This window comes from Siphateles boraxobius, unplaced genomic scaffold (genome assembly GCF_051911475.1).
Source record: "Siphateles boraxobius isolate OS27281-9 unplaced genomic scaffold, OSU_SipBor_1 20, whole genome shotgun sequence".
In the NCBI taxonomy this organism is placed as follows: Eukaryota; Metazoa; Chordata; class Actinopteri; order Cypriniformes; family Leuciscidae; genus Siphateles; species Siphateles boraxobius.
Genome location: NW_027508811.1, coordinates 16859424 through 16876936, shown reverse-complemented (window position 1 = coordinate 16876936; position 17513 = coordinate 16859424). Strand labels below are relative to the sequence as shown.

The window sequence follows — 17513 nt, the reverse complement described above, 5'->3', positions numbered from 1 at the left end:
AGTGGTGATTCGTTACTGAATGATCCGCGTTTTGAATGAATGGGTTCATTTAATGATTAAATGACTCCTCGTTTGCTTCGTCGTTGAATCAAACAGCCGTTTGAACAAATCGGTTGAATGAATGACTCGCTTATTAAGACAGTGACTGGATTTTAATGATATATCACAAAGGATTTCTGCTCTGCTAAAGCTAGAAAAAATACTATTTAACTGTAAGACCCTATGTAAAAGGAAAGTTCATCCAAAAATAAAAATTCTGTCATCATTCACTCACCCTCATGTTGTTCAAACTGAAAGAATTTCTTTCTTATGCTAAACACAAAAGAAGATATTTTACATAACGTTAGTGTTAGTAACCAGACAGTTTACGGTATCATTGACTTAATATATATTTTTCCTACTATGGAAGTCAATGGGGACCGTCAACTGTCTGGTTACCAACATTCTTTAAAATATCTTCTTTTAAATAAATAAATAAATAAATTCATACAGGTTTTGAACAACATGTTGTTCAACTATCATAACTATGTTCAACTAACTACTATGTTGTTGAACTATCCCTTTAAATTATTCATGGTTAAGTAGCTACTTATTGAGGAAGTATGACTGAAGCATGAGTAATGTTTTTGCTGATTTTGGCAACCTTTATGTTTTTGAGTTTATATCTAGAGTAAATGCACTTATGGAAGGGGAGGGGGTAAAAATGTTTTATCAATAAAAGGTTCCCAAAATGAACCAAGAAATGATGTGGAGTATTTTTTATCATGATATTCCATATCAAAATGTTCCTGTCGTAAGATGTTTATATTATAACACGTTTATGCATAACAGGGATTCTGTTCATTTTCACAGTTTATTTCATAGCACTATGATTGTTATTTATTTACAAAATAAGATTTACTGTAATGCTTTTTTCCCCTTAGTTGATCAGAACAAAAGTGGATGTTACTTGTTCAGATGTTATTTTCCGTTCAAAATTCTAATATTGGTCATACTTCCAAAAAAGTATAGGGCCTAATGTTTGATTCTGAATGCCCGTATCCACACCGGCGCAGTTATTAACAGCCGCACTGTTTCATGTCGATGTACAACCATAGACTGTAAAAAAATATGGACGTAGTGTCCGTGACGTCACCCGTAGGTTTCTGAAGAGTGCTTTTGAAGCCTAAAGTAGGCGGGGCCAATAACCGTCGCCATCTTGGCATCGCGTCAGCTCTCGTCACTCCCGGATAAAAGAAAATGGGCAAAGAGGCGGAGCGTGGGTGTAGCTGAGGTACTAATGCTATGCTACTGGCCTCGTGCTAAAGTGACAGCTGAATGTAGAAGTAAAGCCAATAGTTAAAGTTCATGTTTTTGCCCTTCAAAATACTATAATAATTAAAAGACGTAACTAAAAGTGAGACTATGTGTATCGGGATGCATTATTATTCTGCTAGTTAAAAATGTATTATCATGCAGTAACTTACAATATTGCTCTGAGCTTATGCGTGTGACAGTGATTCATGCGCATACATGTCAGTCAGTGCGGCATCGCACGTCAAGTTCATCAAGAGCTTTATTCAGTTCAGTTGATTTTAAAATCTGATTTTGGCCGCTTCTCAATTTCTCAAATGGGTTAAACCAAAAATATTACCTCAGAAGCTCAAGTAAATGCACTAGAAATCCGCGCTCATTCAAGGGTGTGTATCTATTGCATGGACGGAGAGAAAGCACTGACACCTGCAGGATTTTCTCACGGTACTTTTTATTTAACACTTAAAAGTTTGAAAGCAACGGTACCGCATAACGAGTGTAGCCTGTACAGTATACTCCAAAAAACAACGAAATTGTCAGACATCCATTAGTGCATGCGAGGAAAACAACTGGAAATACAACGCTGGTTGTTCTCTCCATACTCGACACCGACGGAATCCAACGGCGTGGGCAAAGGTATAATGCGTGTATTAAATTGTATGAAATAATCCCGAAAAAAGCACAAACACTGCAGAGATGGCAAGTACAGCAGCTGAGGGTGACGTTAACAGAGACAAACGTCGGCTAGCAGTTATAGCAGCCTCAATCCACCAGTCACGCAAGTGGCCACGCCCTTAATTATGCAGAACTTTAAGGCTTAATATAATTTAAACGGATGAGGTGTAAAAAAATTCACCCCCCTCACAGTTGTCATGAAGGGCAAAATTAGCTATATAGACCAAAACCACTTTTTGCTCCAGGCTGTAAACATATTTTTTTCTGCTGTAAAGTTGGAGATTTTAACATGGGGGAGATACAGATTTGACTCACTTTTGCAGCCTGCCTCAAGCGGTCAGTCGATGAATTGCAGTTTAATTCACTTCCGTGTTGGTTTCAAGAGAGAGACGGGGAGGTTGCCGCTTGTGTACAACCCACGTAAAGTTGATAATTCCGCAAATAACTGCAAATGCAATTGCAGTTTTCGAACAGAGATGGCGACAAAGAGGAAAAGCTACGGACTGCAGCTTTAATAACAATAAAAAAATATTTATTGCGGTAGAAGACTGTGGCGTGGCAATCAGATGAAAGGGGGCCCTTGGTGTTGCTATAGCCCCAGGGCCCAAAGTCCTCTTAATCCGGGCCTGGACACTTTTCAAAATACCGTTTCTGTCCCCCTCACTTTCAAGTTCGTTTGTTACGATTTTTTTAACCGCACGCCGTCATCGCCACGGAGGAGCAGGAGTGCCGATGCGCGCGTCCGCGTCCAGGTACGTCGCGCCACATAGTCCACACCATAACGCCCTATCGACCGCTACTGCCTATTGGCGCGGACGAGCCGTGGGGCTGCAATCTTAAACCGGTCACCCGCTCCGCTCAGTGTTATCTGTTTGGCAGGTACAATGAGCTGCCAGCGCATTTAATTAATCAAATCTCACTGAATACCGAACTGATTTTCACGCGGGTTTTTTTGCTGCAAAGGTCATACACGTAGCTACGATACAGGACACATTGAATAGTTTACTCACAAAATACAAACAATAGTACGGTAATGTTAAATGTTAAATCTTACTTGTGAAAAGTAATCCTCGAGTGAAGGTCCGCCGATTTGAGCAGGAATATGCTGCACAGTGCTCTGGCATCTACTGCTGCTATGCAACGCAAATAGGAGTATGACCGATGGCGGCCGAATTTCTTGCGCCACAGCGGCCAATAGGGCATCTAGTCTCTATACGATGTCTGTGGTCCAAACTCTAAAAATAGCTCACTGAAAGTTCTAATGAGCCGGTATCGCGCTTGTTCAAGCGCGAAAGAGAACTGGATTCTGGCGCCCTGTCTGTGCGTCGTGTGCGTCAGGACATTCAGAATCCAGACAGTTCTCTTTCGCGCTTGAATAATAACACGCACATTAATGCCAAAATGTCAGTTTTATCAATTGTATCCTCACAAGAGCAGTCTTAAACGAGTTAAATAACTTAAAAACTTAAATGAAAGTCAAGAGTTTTTTTTTTATTTTTTTATTTTTTAATTGAAGAAATGTTTTACAGTAGTGCAAATATACATTTCTTAGAAATATAGAACACTTCCAAAAAAGCATCTATTGTACATAGTCAAATTTGCACAGTCAAAGGATACAGAACGAGAACAAAGAAATAAAAAAATAAAACAATACATAAATAAATAAAAATACATTTTAAAAAAATAAAAAAAAACAAAAAAAAAACGGCAGAGATATAGCTCATGGAACATGAAGGATCTCATCATATTTTTTCAGAAAAGACGTACATTTTCTATTATCGATTGTTCTTAATGATTTGATTAAATAATTGACTTCACAAAGGAAATCATTAAAAGAAGGAATTTTCTTACGAAACTTTTGCTTGTGAAAGTAAAATTTTGCCACAATGATAAGAAAGTTAACAGTAGACTCTAAAGATTTGTTAGGGTTTTCAAAACGACAAATTACATCCTTTAAGCATAGATTACTAATCACATTAACTTTCGAAAAACAATAAGCACTTAAATCATTCCAGAAAATTGAAGAAACATTACAAGAAAAAAACAAATGACAGACGTCTTCAACTTCATTATTACAGAAGGTGCATACCTCAGCTACATCACAGTATTTGGATAAATGCGCATTACAAGCGTATATATTATGCAAAATTTTAAAGTGCACTTCTCTCATTTTATTGGGTATACAATATTTAAATGGTAGTAACCATGTTTTCCTCCACTGAATGTTATTTATTATAGAATTCCAAAAGAATTTTCCTTTTGGAGTACATAGATTTCTAGATTGAGAGAGTTGACGAATAAGTTTATTATTACAATCTTTACTTAAAAGTGAAACACCACCCAAACATAACAAGGATAAATGTTTAGAACATGCCTCATAGGTAAGGGAAGCTTTCATCAGACATAATAAACCACTCGGAATAGCCTTTGTAACAGAGTTAAATTCTTTAAACGGGACAGGATATTGGTAGATATTCATAAAACTCTCATAGGATAACAAATCACCATTAGAGTTGAATAGATCTGCAATAAAAATTATGTTTTTATTAAACCATTTCTCAAGAAAGAGTGATCTATTTCTAATTTTAACATCTGAATATTTCCATAAGATGGTTTTATGGGGGGAAAAGTTGTGGTTGTAAACCAATTTCCAGGCTAACAGAGCTTGTTGATGAAAACTAGCCAATTTAATGGGTAATTTACCAGTGGAGTAATTACATTTCATCAAAAAAGAAAGGCCACCTACCCTTTTAAATATGTTATTTGGGATAAAATACCACATAGTGTCTGACCCAAGCAAGCATCTCTTCAACCAATTAATTTTGAATGTATTATTTGTATCGTCAAAGTTCAGGACTTCAAGACCGCCCTCACTTCTTTTGTTTGCTAAAATATATTTCTTCAATTTGTGAGATTTATTGTTCCAAACAAAATCAAGAAAAATTTTATCAATATTTTTGGAGGTGTGATTATCTACAGCTAAAGACAGGGAAGGGTACACAAACCTGGATAATCCCTCTGCTTTGGATAAAAACACTCTGCCTAAAATTGACAGATCTCTTTGTAGCCAACTATTAAAAATAAATTTAGTTTTGGACAGACGTGAAGAAAAATTCAGAAACTGTCTACTAATTAAATTTTTCGTTATATGAATCCCCAAATATTTCACTTCATTTTTAACTGGTATATTTTCAATTTCAGATTCTACATTGTCAAATAAGCAAATAATTTCACACTTGGATAAATTAAGTTTGAGTCCAGAAGCATTAGAGAAGGCATTGATTGTAGTTAATACTGGAGAAACTTGCATTTTATCTTTTAAGAATACAGTAGTATCATCTGCTAATTGTGAAATACGAATCTCTCTGTTAAAGATACTAAGACCAACAAAGTTATCATTACGCAAAATATCAATGGATAATGTTTCTACAACCACTAAAAATAACAATGGGCTTAAAGGGCAACCCTGTCTTATTCCGCGAAGAATAGGAAACCTTGGTGATGTTCGTGAATTTAAAATTAAACAGCTATCAATATCTTTGTACAACATTTGGACAGTATTAATAAAACTGGATGGGAATCCAAAGGCCCTTAAAGAGCTTATAAGGAACTGGTGCTCTACAGTGTCGAAAGCCTTGTAAAAGTCAAGGAATAAGATGATTGCATCAGACTCAATTTCTTCTTTGTAATCAATAAGATCCAGAACAAGACGAGTATTACAGCTAATATGACGTCCCTTCATAAAGCCGGTCTGTGTTTCATTAATGATATGATGTAAATGTTGTTTTAATCTCTTGGCAAATATAGAAGCAAAAGTCAAGAGTTATGACAAAACGAAATGTAAGATCCTGTCATCTGCGTCAGATCTTAAAGGGACAGCAGCCAATTCTGTCTATCAGTAAAGTTAACCAAAGAACAAAGGGGAACAGAGCAAATTACTCACTGATCTTGTCTAAAGAATGTTTGTAGCTTTAATAAGGATTTTTCTATATTTAATTTAGAATTTATGCAGTGCAGACTATTTGATAACCTTATTCAATTTCTGTATATTTCGTACCTGTTAGACAGGAAGCGCACAGGTAAATATAACATGTATTATGGGTTCATGTGAGGATTGTTTGAAGTTAATTTAAATTAAAAGTTGTTATATTTTTGAAGCCTAATGAATGTTTCAAATTTGGAGGCAACAATCCTTTACATCAAGACATCAGTAGCTATATTAATATCAGTGATACTGGCCTTCATTCATAAAAAGATGCTATTAAACAATTATTTAAAATATATAGTTTTTATTTTGTTTTTACATTACATTACAAACCAAAGTTACACCCTTGTCGTCAAATATTCAAAATACAGTAGTTTAATACACAGTGGTTGATAATTACGTTTAGTAAATTATATATATAGGGCCCTACAGAATGCCTTCGGCGTTTTGAGTCTTTTTAAGGGTTAGATGTTAGGTAGACTCATTTCCAAAACAGTTGACAAGGGCAATAGCGGGGTCAATAGCACTGTCTCTTTAATAATTCTTCTCTAATGAAAATCCCTCATCCCCGCCTCCCCGTCCCGTGGGAGAAATTACGAACCCTACTATTAAAAAGACTTAGCTCATTAATATTTATTAGATCGTGCTGGCGTTGCTTAGTAACCCGTCAGTCACAGAAGCTAATTAATATTCATGTACCAAAATGCTTACCATGGTGATTCGTTAATTCGACAGGTGGTTAGCTCCGGGTCGGCATTTAGGCGAATCAGGTGGAGCTACTGGGGGAACGCCACATTACTCAATTAATTTTCATGAGATTAGCCTTCAGCATAGTATGAATGGTCATTTTGTGTCCGCGGTGCTTACGTACAACACCGGGGGTTCCAGGGATCAGGCGTGAGTGACAGAGCTCTCCTCTGGGGGAAGCGGAGCGACTCAAAACTGCAAGGCTCGCGGCTGACAGTACAAGCTACTTTTAGCATGCAATGTAGGTTAAACCAAAACTTGGAAAAAAGTTGTTTGTTTTTAATGATTTGTTGAATGGAAATGGAAGCTTCACACTGTGGCTGTACGCCCAGTGGCTGCAGTCGCGTGACAGCATTTCTTCTGTAGGCTACATGCCTCTCATTTAGGGCTTCATGACTTTACCAAACCTACCGATGTATTACTATAAATATAACGTGAGTCTAAAAATATACTATTCTAGCCAGTGGCTTGTTGATATTGTTTTTAATTTGTTGAATCTGGTACTGGCTATCTATCAGGTCCAAAATCCAATGATATTCTAAATATTTATTTGTTTATAGCTAGTATAGGTTACTATTTTGTGTATTGTGACATCTTCAGGTGTAAACGTTTTTTCCTTTAGGGCAATATTTTCCTTGGAAACCTTAGCAAACCTTAAGTATTTAGAATAGAAACTATTTTCAACAATACAGCAATTGATACATAAACTAAATAGACACGAGGGACATTACATAAAGACTGTTTATGCAGGCATTTATCATAAATCAATAAGTACAATATCCGATTGCTTTTTTGTATGGATTCATGTTGGTTGTGCAGATCATGTACAGTACAAATGGAACCCAGCTGATAAAGTAAGTGGGCCAAATAAATATTTCTTATGAGCAAAAAAATTATATGTGACCTACATCATTTATCTGTGTACAGTCTATGGTACATATATATATATATACATTTTGGATTGGTAGACAGACCGATAAGAAAGAAAGATAAACAGACAGATAGACAAATAAGATAAACAGGCAGACAGACAGGCTAAAGCTCTTGAAAGTTTGGTCTCTTGAGGAATGAAGAATTTTTACAGTCACACATTTTTATGTAATTTTGGCCCAGTATGAGAAAACTAGTAAGATTGAATCAGAAAGGCAAATTGAATCAGAAAAGTCCTAAAAACCCTAATACAGGTTTTTACAATAAATAGTATTGTCTTTGTCAAGACATCATAATGACAAGCACTGTATCAAAGTAATGTCACACTTTTCAGCGGTTTGCATGTATGTTCTCTGCCTATGAAGGCCTGATTGTTGAACATTCATGTACAGTATTACTTCAAATTCTTCCATTGACAAAGAGGGCTAAACTTAGCTGCTAACTAGAGGTCTCCCAAATTAGGCAGGGCGAACAGGCAGGTCCTCAGTGGTTATCTTCTCTCTGATGTCTCAGTGTGGACCTTGTGATGGCAGGAGAGAGTGCCGGTGCACGAGAGGTCCTCTTATCTCGGTTCTCTGAGAGCAATAAGAGCATATCAGGCGTTTCTCACTGCCACTTGTTCTTTGTCTAAAGCTGCTCATTAAAAAACCTCCAGATGCCTCTGGATGTTTGGGATAACATTATCTCAGATGACATTCAAGGTTTGTGTTTGCAATAAAGAAATAAATAATAAGAGAACATTACCTCCTATATTAATAATTGCAATGTTAATGTATTAATGAAGTTCAAACTCTGGGTTGGGTAAGGTTTTTTAATGTCTTTGAAAGCAGTCTCTTATTCTTACCAAGGCTGCATATATATGAATAAAAACAGTAAAATCAGTAATATATTGTGAAATATTTGTATAATTCCAAATAACCATTTTCTGTTTTAATATATATTTTAACATGTAATTTATTCCTGTAATGGCAAAGCTGAATTTTCAGCAGCCACTCCTGTCTTCAGTGTCACGTGATCCTTTAGAAATCATTCTTATATGCCGATTTGGTACAAAAAAAACAATTTCTAATCACTATCAGTGTTGAAAACAGTTGTACTGCTTAATATTTTTATGTAAGCTGTGATGCATTATTTTTTCCAATATTCTTTGATATTAGAAAGTTCCAAACAACAGCATTTATTTGAAATAGAAACATTTTAAATTAACATTATAAATGTTTATACTGTCACTTTTAAAGAAATTTAATTAAATTTAGATTAATAAAGAATATTAATTTCTTTAAAGACTTCTAAACAGCAGTTTGTTAAAATTTCAATGTATTTAAGGTGATGATAAAATTAATAGACACTTAATTTAAACAGGTGACAATTCAATCCACGAATGCATTGTGAATGCATGAGATAAGCTTGTGTGTGTCCATAGGGGAAGCCAATTAACTCTAACCTTTTGTTAACCCATTTTTCAGAATCAGCCAGGTTGCTCTTGGGCTCTTTACCAAAAAGACATGATTATGAATTCAGTTTTCATATAATCACTATCCCAGGTCGCTGTACATTATCCAGATGAGGCACCCTAGAAGAAAGGAGTCCAGAAAAATCTTTTAGCCTCAGAGGGAACTATATTAGCCCTATGAATCATGGGAGGCCTGGCATTCTGGGTGTCCCCTTACATGCCATATAAGTACCCCTTCCTCCCCCCTCCCCCCAATGCCATAGTGCTATCGGAGTCGGCAGAGGGGCAGCTATTCTTAGGCTGTCTGTCCAGCTCATCCGAGTAGGCAAGAATCCCCTTCCTCTGGCTCATAGCTCTTCTCTGTTGCTCCAGTTAGTTTGCAGTGTATTCGGGTGGGCCTGAATTCATTGTTTTACGCTGTTCCTTTGACCATTTTGGCCTGCAGTTTTTTGCCGTTTTTTTGGAGAGGTGTGAGTGTTACCTTCCTTTTACACTTTTTTCTTCTTCTTCTTCTTTCAGAGGCTGTTTGGCACGTGCCCCGCCCCCTCCCAAATCCATTTTCCCCATCCGTTTGGAGAAATTTTGTTGCTTAAACAATACACAGGCTTTTTTGAACAATGACTTCTTACAACGTGTCACTCGCTGGACCTTCGCCTTGGGGCTTCCGGTTGCAAGGAGGCAAGGACTTCAACATGCCCCTCACCGTTTCTAGGGTAAGACCCCAAAATCCTGGCCAAAAAGACAGCAATTCATTAGTTCAACACTGTTTACTCATATCTGAATCGGAATCAATAAGTCTAATAGATTGTCTGTATAAGAGCTTTAAGCATTTCACTCCAATATGAATTCAATTTAATTCCATGTCAGTTTAGACATTCCGAACCCATCATAATATTCATATATTTGCTACAATATGAATTGATGATTTTGTAGTTCCTTTGTTCATTCATTGTTATCTTGGTACTTGATCTTGTTGCTGATCCAGAATTGTTTGTTATGTTGGTTATGTTATTCATATATATAATGACAATGAATATGCTTCTACCATATTATATTATATGATGCTACTTGATTTGGAAACTTGCATAGGGCATGTCTGCTTAGCGCTCTAAAGAAGTGATTGGTGTCTTGATGTGAAGTTTGTCTTTTGGTGCAATTTAATATTGTGAATTGCTTTTCATTAGTGATTTTATATTCTTTCTGCAATGCTGCTTTATTGGGGAACCTCATAAGACCAGCATGTAAATCCATATTTACAGTGTAGATGTGCAGTATTGATTGTAGTGTGTGCATTCAGTTCATTACACTCAAATCGATTTATCCTCGTTCTGCTGTTATTCTTGTGTATAACATGAAGTCTGATGACTAATGCTTCTCTTAAAAAGCTAGTTCTGTGAAATTGTACAAGGAATTCAGCATGAATGAGTTCAAAAGGGTGTTTTAAGGGCTTTATTTTGGGAATGGTGTGAGAAAGGAAGGTCAAATATCACAGAAGGTCGAGATCTCATCATATTACTGTAACAATTATATCTCTGCAAACGCACATAGTAGACCTAGTAGAAACATTCTACTCGCTGAAAGCATAACGGGAACAGCCCAGAGAACATTTGACCTGTGTTTGACCATGAATTTATCTGTGTGATTTGTGTTGGAAGAGCACAGTCCACAACATATGCACCTTCCTATTCTCAGATGCCTAGTGAGGACAGATTCACTGTCCCAGTATGTCGCTGGCATTCGAGGGTCTTGGAAAAAATAGATCCTCTTGTGTAAAAAATGTCAGACAGTGACTTGAGCGGTCAAACGGTGGCAATACACGCCACAGAGAGATGATACACTGCCATTTTGTCACCTCTGCCAACATAGCATGCGGTCAGGAAGAATGTATGTTTGGTACACTATCCTAGGTGGCCCACCGAGTTTGTCATGTTACAGTGACGTAAACACCCTGGACAATATCCTAATGCACATTGGAATCTTCTGACGCTTTTCTAGGCCTTTTATTTGCAGAATTTGACAGCTATTTGGCCTCACTGTACTAGTTTCTAAGAAAATCTAAATCAAGAGGTGTCTGTTTGTCTTCCCGACAGGAAAAGGCCAGTAGCACAGGGCCTAGTCAGTTACTGTAGAGTGACAGGTGGGACCTAATGCTTACTTTTGTTCTGGCTGTCGGGTGGCTCAACAGGGGGGCTTTTCTATAAAAGCACCACACATGTGTGGTGGCCTGATGTAAAGGAGGCAAGATGTGCTCGGTTATTCTGTATTTGAATCAAGACGTAGATCTGCCGTGAGTATCACATTAATCGGTCTGAGGAGGATTCCTGTAACTTAAGAGGATGAATATTATTCGCCAGCCCACGGGAGACAGACGGCCTGGTTGCTATTTACTGATCAGCCAGTGAGAATTCCAGTTCAGTGCCGGAGACTTTGCTCTGAATGTTAACACATGCGATACTGTATTTGACCTGTTGCTGCTTCTGATATGTTTTTTTTTTTATAATATAAAATATGGGTGATGCATTAAATGATCAACAGCATGTAAATATTTGTAACTGTTTTCAATGTTGATATTGAAATAATGATTCACGATGCAACAGGGCCGTGCACAGACATTTTGGGAGAGCAGGCGCTCAAGTAGAAAAAAAAGGCACCCCTCTTAAATTTGCTTATTATTACAAATTAAAGTTACATATTGTTGATCATCTTTTACACACTTTAGGGCTGTTGTTATACCAATTAAATGAAATCAGTATCAACAAAATCCATTTATCATTATCATTTAAAATCATTATCATTTAAATACCATTTATCAAAATCCATTTACTCTGCAATTACAATTGCCTAAGTAATGTAATGAGATTATTGTTCTAAATGTAACATTTTGAAAAATGAAAGGATACTATTATATATTAAACTAAAACCGACAGGGGGTAACAAGTTGTGATAAGTGAATCATAGAATTATTCATTCAACCGATTCATTCAAACTGGCAAATTCATTCATGTCCACTGACTTTATGAATGGGTCATTGAATCATTGACTCACCTGATTGTGAGTCTATGAAATTTATATTGTGTTATCACAAAATACAAGAACTCATACAAGAGCAATTCATGTCTTGAAAGGTGCATTTTTATTAATTTTGGTGGCATTTCCGAACTCGCATGACGTTATTTTACGCCAATAGCAGACTAGCTTGTTTGTTATGAAGCCTAATGGAGGGCTATTGCCTAAGTTAGGCTGGCTGTATCGAGATGTTTTAATAGTGGTTTAATTTCACAGCGAAGACAAACAGTGCCGAAATTTAGCGCAGACACGATCGTCTGGCTGTCACCATGTCTGCGAGACGTGGATACTGCTTGTCTGCTCTGCAGAGCGCTGTGGTAGATGTGTCATGGGATATCGGCGAGTGGGAGGGGCTTGTAGAGGTGGGCGATACTGCAAAATTTGGTATCGATCCGATACCAATACTTTTTAATTTTAAAAGCATGCACTTGAACTTACATGCAGTTTCCTCTGCTAGAGCAGTGTGTCATGATTAATTACGTGAATGCATCATTAATATGCTAAATCTGAATACGTTTTCATGACCAATAAATATTTTGTGATTTGTGCTCTCAAATCGCCTGTAATTAGTCAGTGACTTTTACCAAACTACCCTAATTATAGTAAATGCACTATTGTACACTAGCCTAATGTTCAAAAGTTGTGGGTCTGTAAGATTTTTAATTCTCTTCTGCATTTATTTGATCAAAAATACAGTAAAAACTGTAATATTATTACAATTTAACATGGGCTATTCTGTAATTTATTCCTGTGATCAAAGCTGAATTTTCAGCATCATTACTCCATTCTTCATGATCCTTCATGATGAGAATTCATTTTAATATGCTGATTTGCTGCTCAAGAAACATTTCTTATTATTATCAATGAAAACAGTTTTATGTTTTTGTGGAAACCAAATCATTTTGCATAAAATGTTTCATGATGAACAAAGTTGAAAGAACAGCATTTATATGAAATAGATTTTGAACCCTTGACTTTCACTTTGGATCAATTTAATGCATCGGTCCTTGTTGAATAAAAATATTAATTTCATTATACAAATCTTACTTACGTCAACATGTTGAACCGTTATGTAAACTTTTAATTTGTTTATTGCGAAATAACTCCCGATTGTTTCTCTGTCATCCAAGCAAGGCTTCGTTTCCCAAACGCACTGTGACAGAAGCAACAGCTTTGAACGCTCTCTGTGATTGATTAGTTTCGTCTTGTACCCAGATGACTAGGAGAAATAGTTCTACCCTACACTATTATTCGCTAACATTCGCTTATTTTTCAACTTAGAAGCTTTTTTTACGCACTGAATTGCGTTCTAAATTAATAAAAATTACATTAAAAACACAATAAAAAAAACACAAAAAAAACACATTTGGATCGATATTTTTATGTGAGGATCGATCCTTTTCGATACCACGTCAGTATCGAAAGTATCGATACTTCAGGATCGATCCGCCCACACCTACTTGTTTGGTCTCACATAGTTTAAAGCTTAAGGTAAGATGATATATGATTTCATGTAGATCCCAGTCCCACATTTCTTTTTTATTTTGTTTATTTAAAACGATACTTTTATTTTGAAATCAATCAGTATTCCAGACTGATGAGAAGTATTGTCTTTACATACTTAATTTGACAGTGTTTTGAACTGTAGGAACTTTTCAAATGTTTTTATACACAACCGACGATTACAATTTATAAATTTTAACGTTCTTGGGCTAATATACTGGTCCTTCTGAATTGGATAATATGTTGTTGGCAGAAGCTCCTGTTTATGTGCTCTTATTCAGCGCTAGGTGCTGAAATGAGGATTTCTTTTGGCTGAGAGCAGCTCAGACTGTAACAGATGGCACACAGAAAGCATGAACTTGCAATTCATTTCAAATTGAAAGCAGCAGATGAGGGATATAAATACCTCTGGGTGGTTTGGATGAAAAGAAACTGCTAAGGAAAATAATACTTTTATCTGGAGAATGCATTCTACTTTATTTTAAGTGTCTTTAACTACTACTGTATGTACTATGTATGATACCATGCACCTTTTGTGTACATACATTCATGTTTTTATGTTTTACTTATTAAGGTATTTAAAAATACCTGAATGTTATTAATTTCAGTAATTATATATCTATAATTACTCACCAAACCGGTCCCTAACCTTACACTGTAAAAATTATTGTTGCAATTAGTTGGCACAACTTAAAAATTAGCATATTTTTTTCTTGTTATTGCTCAAATATCCAAATTGTATTGACTTTTATTATATTGACTTTTATTATCCCTGTGGGATTTTATTCTTTTTTCTTTTAGTGAGTTTCAACATGCGTTCACACATAAACAATGTACACAAATGTAAAAATCACATCCATCACCAATAAAATTTAACCACACTAATTTCTGAGACCTGCTCAGATTTAGGCTACTCTGCACCAAAAAAAAAAAGACTAAACTTTTAAGGCAGCACAAACACGTTTTTGAGTTGAGAGTGAGACAATTAAACACTTATAAGTTATTTTAATGTTGAATTTTAAATTGTGATAACTAATTGCAGCAGTGTTTTTATATTCCACCTCAATAGCAGCAAACATTTTGCAATACGTGAACAGAAAAAGTACATTGTATCCAACAATTTAAGGACACATGTGTGACCAGTGACATTGGCAAATGGCAGAAATGGCTTTGGAAGTTAAAGGACAACTGTTTAAATGATCCAAAAAATGTTAAAATAAAGTCACTAGATGCATTAAAACAATACTGGTTGAGAAGTTTTAATAATAAAAAAATGCGCTATAAAATATGGGTAATAATCAAACTGTTTTTGTATTATTCAACTGAAGTTGAGGTCTTAGCTTGTTTTAGCCATTGTGTTGTTACTAGTAACTAGCATGTACAATATAGCACATCTTATGTCCCATAATTGAATTCTGTAGGGAAAGGAATGGAGGGGGGTTGGGACCGCAACTATAAAAGAGGAAAGTTATGGGGTTACCCAGCACTAAATTACCTTATGCTTATACTAATGTTCTGTGACATTTCATTTGACACTGTGGTGTCATTAGAAACGTATTTGCCTCTGAAATGATGTTACATTTAAATGTCAACATTTGATGCACTGTTTAGGATCTGCCAAAATACTTTGAGAATGTCTCATCTGGTGAAGGGCACTTGCAGTAGCCTTTTAATAAACACAGCATATTATTAACATATTATTAAAGCTCTCCTGGTGTCCCTTAGAGCACCAACTGGTGGAATAGTGTTGCACCTTTGTGAAGTGGAATTTGAGTGTTCAAATATGGAAGTTTTAAATTAAGGTTTACTCCCATTCACATGGTGTTCACTGAGCATCCAGTTAAAGCTTGTGAAGATTGAGTTTTATGGTTGGCCTGAATTTGATCTACTTTAACACTATATGGGTGTGTTGGAATAATGACACAAATGTAGCTGTCTCTTCACTTGGACGGCATTAAAACGTTTTTTTTTTTTTTTTGTTCTAGAAATAGCATAACACCCCTGAGGAGAGTGTTCCTAACAGTATTTATTTTCATTGTGGCTTTCCAATGCTGGACTGCTTATATGACATCTCTCCACTCGCCTATTCTCTAATAAGCTGAGGGAAATTGTACATTCCAGTCAGTCTTCAGGAAAATTGATGTTGGCAGATGAACACAAATCTACTTCATTTTTTAAAGCTGATTATTGCATTCTCTGTTCCCATGAGCTAGAAGACATAAAAAGGGGCTATATTAGTAATGTGTCATGTGTAAAATATATTTAACTGTATTTATAAATTGTTTTATAGGGTTGGGCGGTAATACTGTAATAAGGTATACCGCGGGGTCTTAAAATAGCAACGGAATCAGTTTCAATACTGTAATTTAAAAAAAAATGTATAAAAAATGCTTATCTTATATAGGAGACAAGGATTAAATATTAACTATAATTTATTTAATGCCTAAAAATGCTTATGTGTGGTTGTCATCACATGACAGTGTGGAGGAGAAAGAACAGTGTGTTTTTTTAATTTAATTAATGTAGGTATTTTTATTTGGTTTTCGTTAAAAACAATATTGAAAAGAAGACTGGACTGTGTTTTAATTGTGGCCTATTGATTTGCAATAATTGTTATAATATGGATGTTTATGTTAATTCAACTCTGGTTGACTGTTGTGGGTCTATTTGCACTTTTTATAAGTTGCTCTTTGTTTTTATTAAAAGTTGTTCGGCTGTGATTTAATTTAATTGATTTGTGTGCGCGAAAACTGTTCTGGATGTTTATGTTAATTTAAATCTGTTTGATTGTTGTATTTGCACTTTTTTATAAGCTGCTATTAGTTGCTAATAAAAGTTGTTAATATTGTGCATGTTATGTTGTTATTGTTTCAGTATTAGTGTTTGGTATTCAGTTTCTGAACGGTGTAGGCACAGAGAAAAAGTTATCACACTGATAGCAAAAAATATATATTTGAGATTTTTTTTTCAAAGTATTTTTGTGAGAGATTTTTTTTCTCAGAAATAATTTAAAAAATTTCAAATTTATATTTTTTATGTTCTATGAGAAAATACTTTCAAAACTCAAATATTATTTTTTGCTATTGGTATGAAAACTTTTTCTCTCAAACTTTTTTTTTCTCTCAGACCATTTATTTTCTTGCATGTCATAAAGACACATTTCTAGCTCCATACTATTACACCGTGTTCTTTTCTCAAATACCTTTGGATTGGAACTTTGACTTATTTTTGGACTCCTTAAACTCTGACACCTTGCAGAATAAAAGTATTAATTTCAAGAAAAATATTGAACTTTCGAAAGGTAAAATACATATTAATTTTTGTAGTGGAGACAGTGAAAATATATATTATAAAACAGTAGAGTTGGGCGGTATCCAAATTTTTATACAGGCAAACCTCCTCCCTATTTTACCGCGGTATACGATATTACCGCATGACTAATAAAAAATTATGACGTAAGGCTCAGACGGCATCACCAAACTGTTGGCTTGTGCCTACACCTCCATGAAAATTAAACTAAACGAACAAATGACTAAATATTTGTGAAACAAGGACACGTTAAATTGATCTAAAGTAATTGAGCAAAACATTTTTTTAAATAAAAGATTCTATTTCAAATAAATGCTGAAAAATATGTGTCACGCTTTCCACAAAAGTATTAAACAGCACTTTGATAATAAGGAAAAAATGTTTTTTGAGCTGCATATCAGAATGATTTCTGAAGGATCATGTTACATTGAGGACTAGATTAATGATGCTGTAAATTCAGCTTTGTCATCACAGGAAGAAATACCATTTAAAAAAATTAAAATAGAAAACAGTTATTTAAATATTTCGCATGTTTTGTTAGTTATTTGATTT

At 35.3% G+C, this 17513-nt stretch overlaps 1 protein-coding gene across 25 annotated transcripts in view; it reads left to right on the top strand.

The window, feature by feature from the left end:
* Positions 1–6809: 6809 nt before the first annotated feature.
* The window catches only part of ldb3a (LIM domain binding 3a), a 45847-nt gene continuing 35143 nt past the window's right edge, over positions 6810–17513 (top strand). For 16 of the 25 annotated variants that reach the window (XR_013205957.1, XR_013205955.1, XR_013205956.1 and 13 more), the window contains exons 1-2: positions 9336–9475; positions 9603–9796. Coding sequence is in view for 15 of the 25 variants with exons in the window: in XM_077237167.1 (XP_077093282.1) it covers positions 9701–9796 (96 nt within the window). In the remaining 10 variants the exon portion in view is untranslated. Of the gene's footprint in view, positions 6942–8207; positions 8332–9335; positions 9476–9602; positions 9797–17513 lie in introns of those variants that run through there. The other 9 variants (XR_013205952.1, XR_013205950.1, XR_013205951.1 and 6 more) reach the window with 2 other exon arrangements.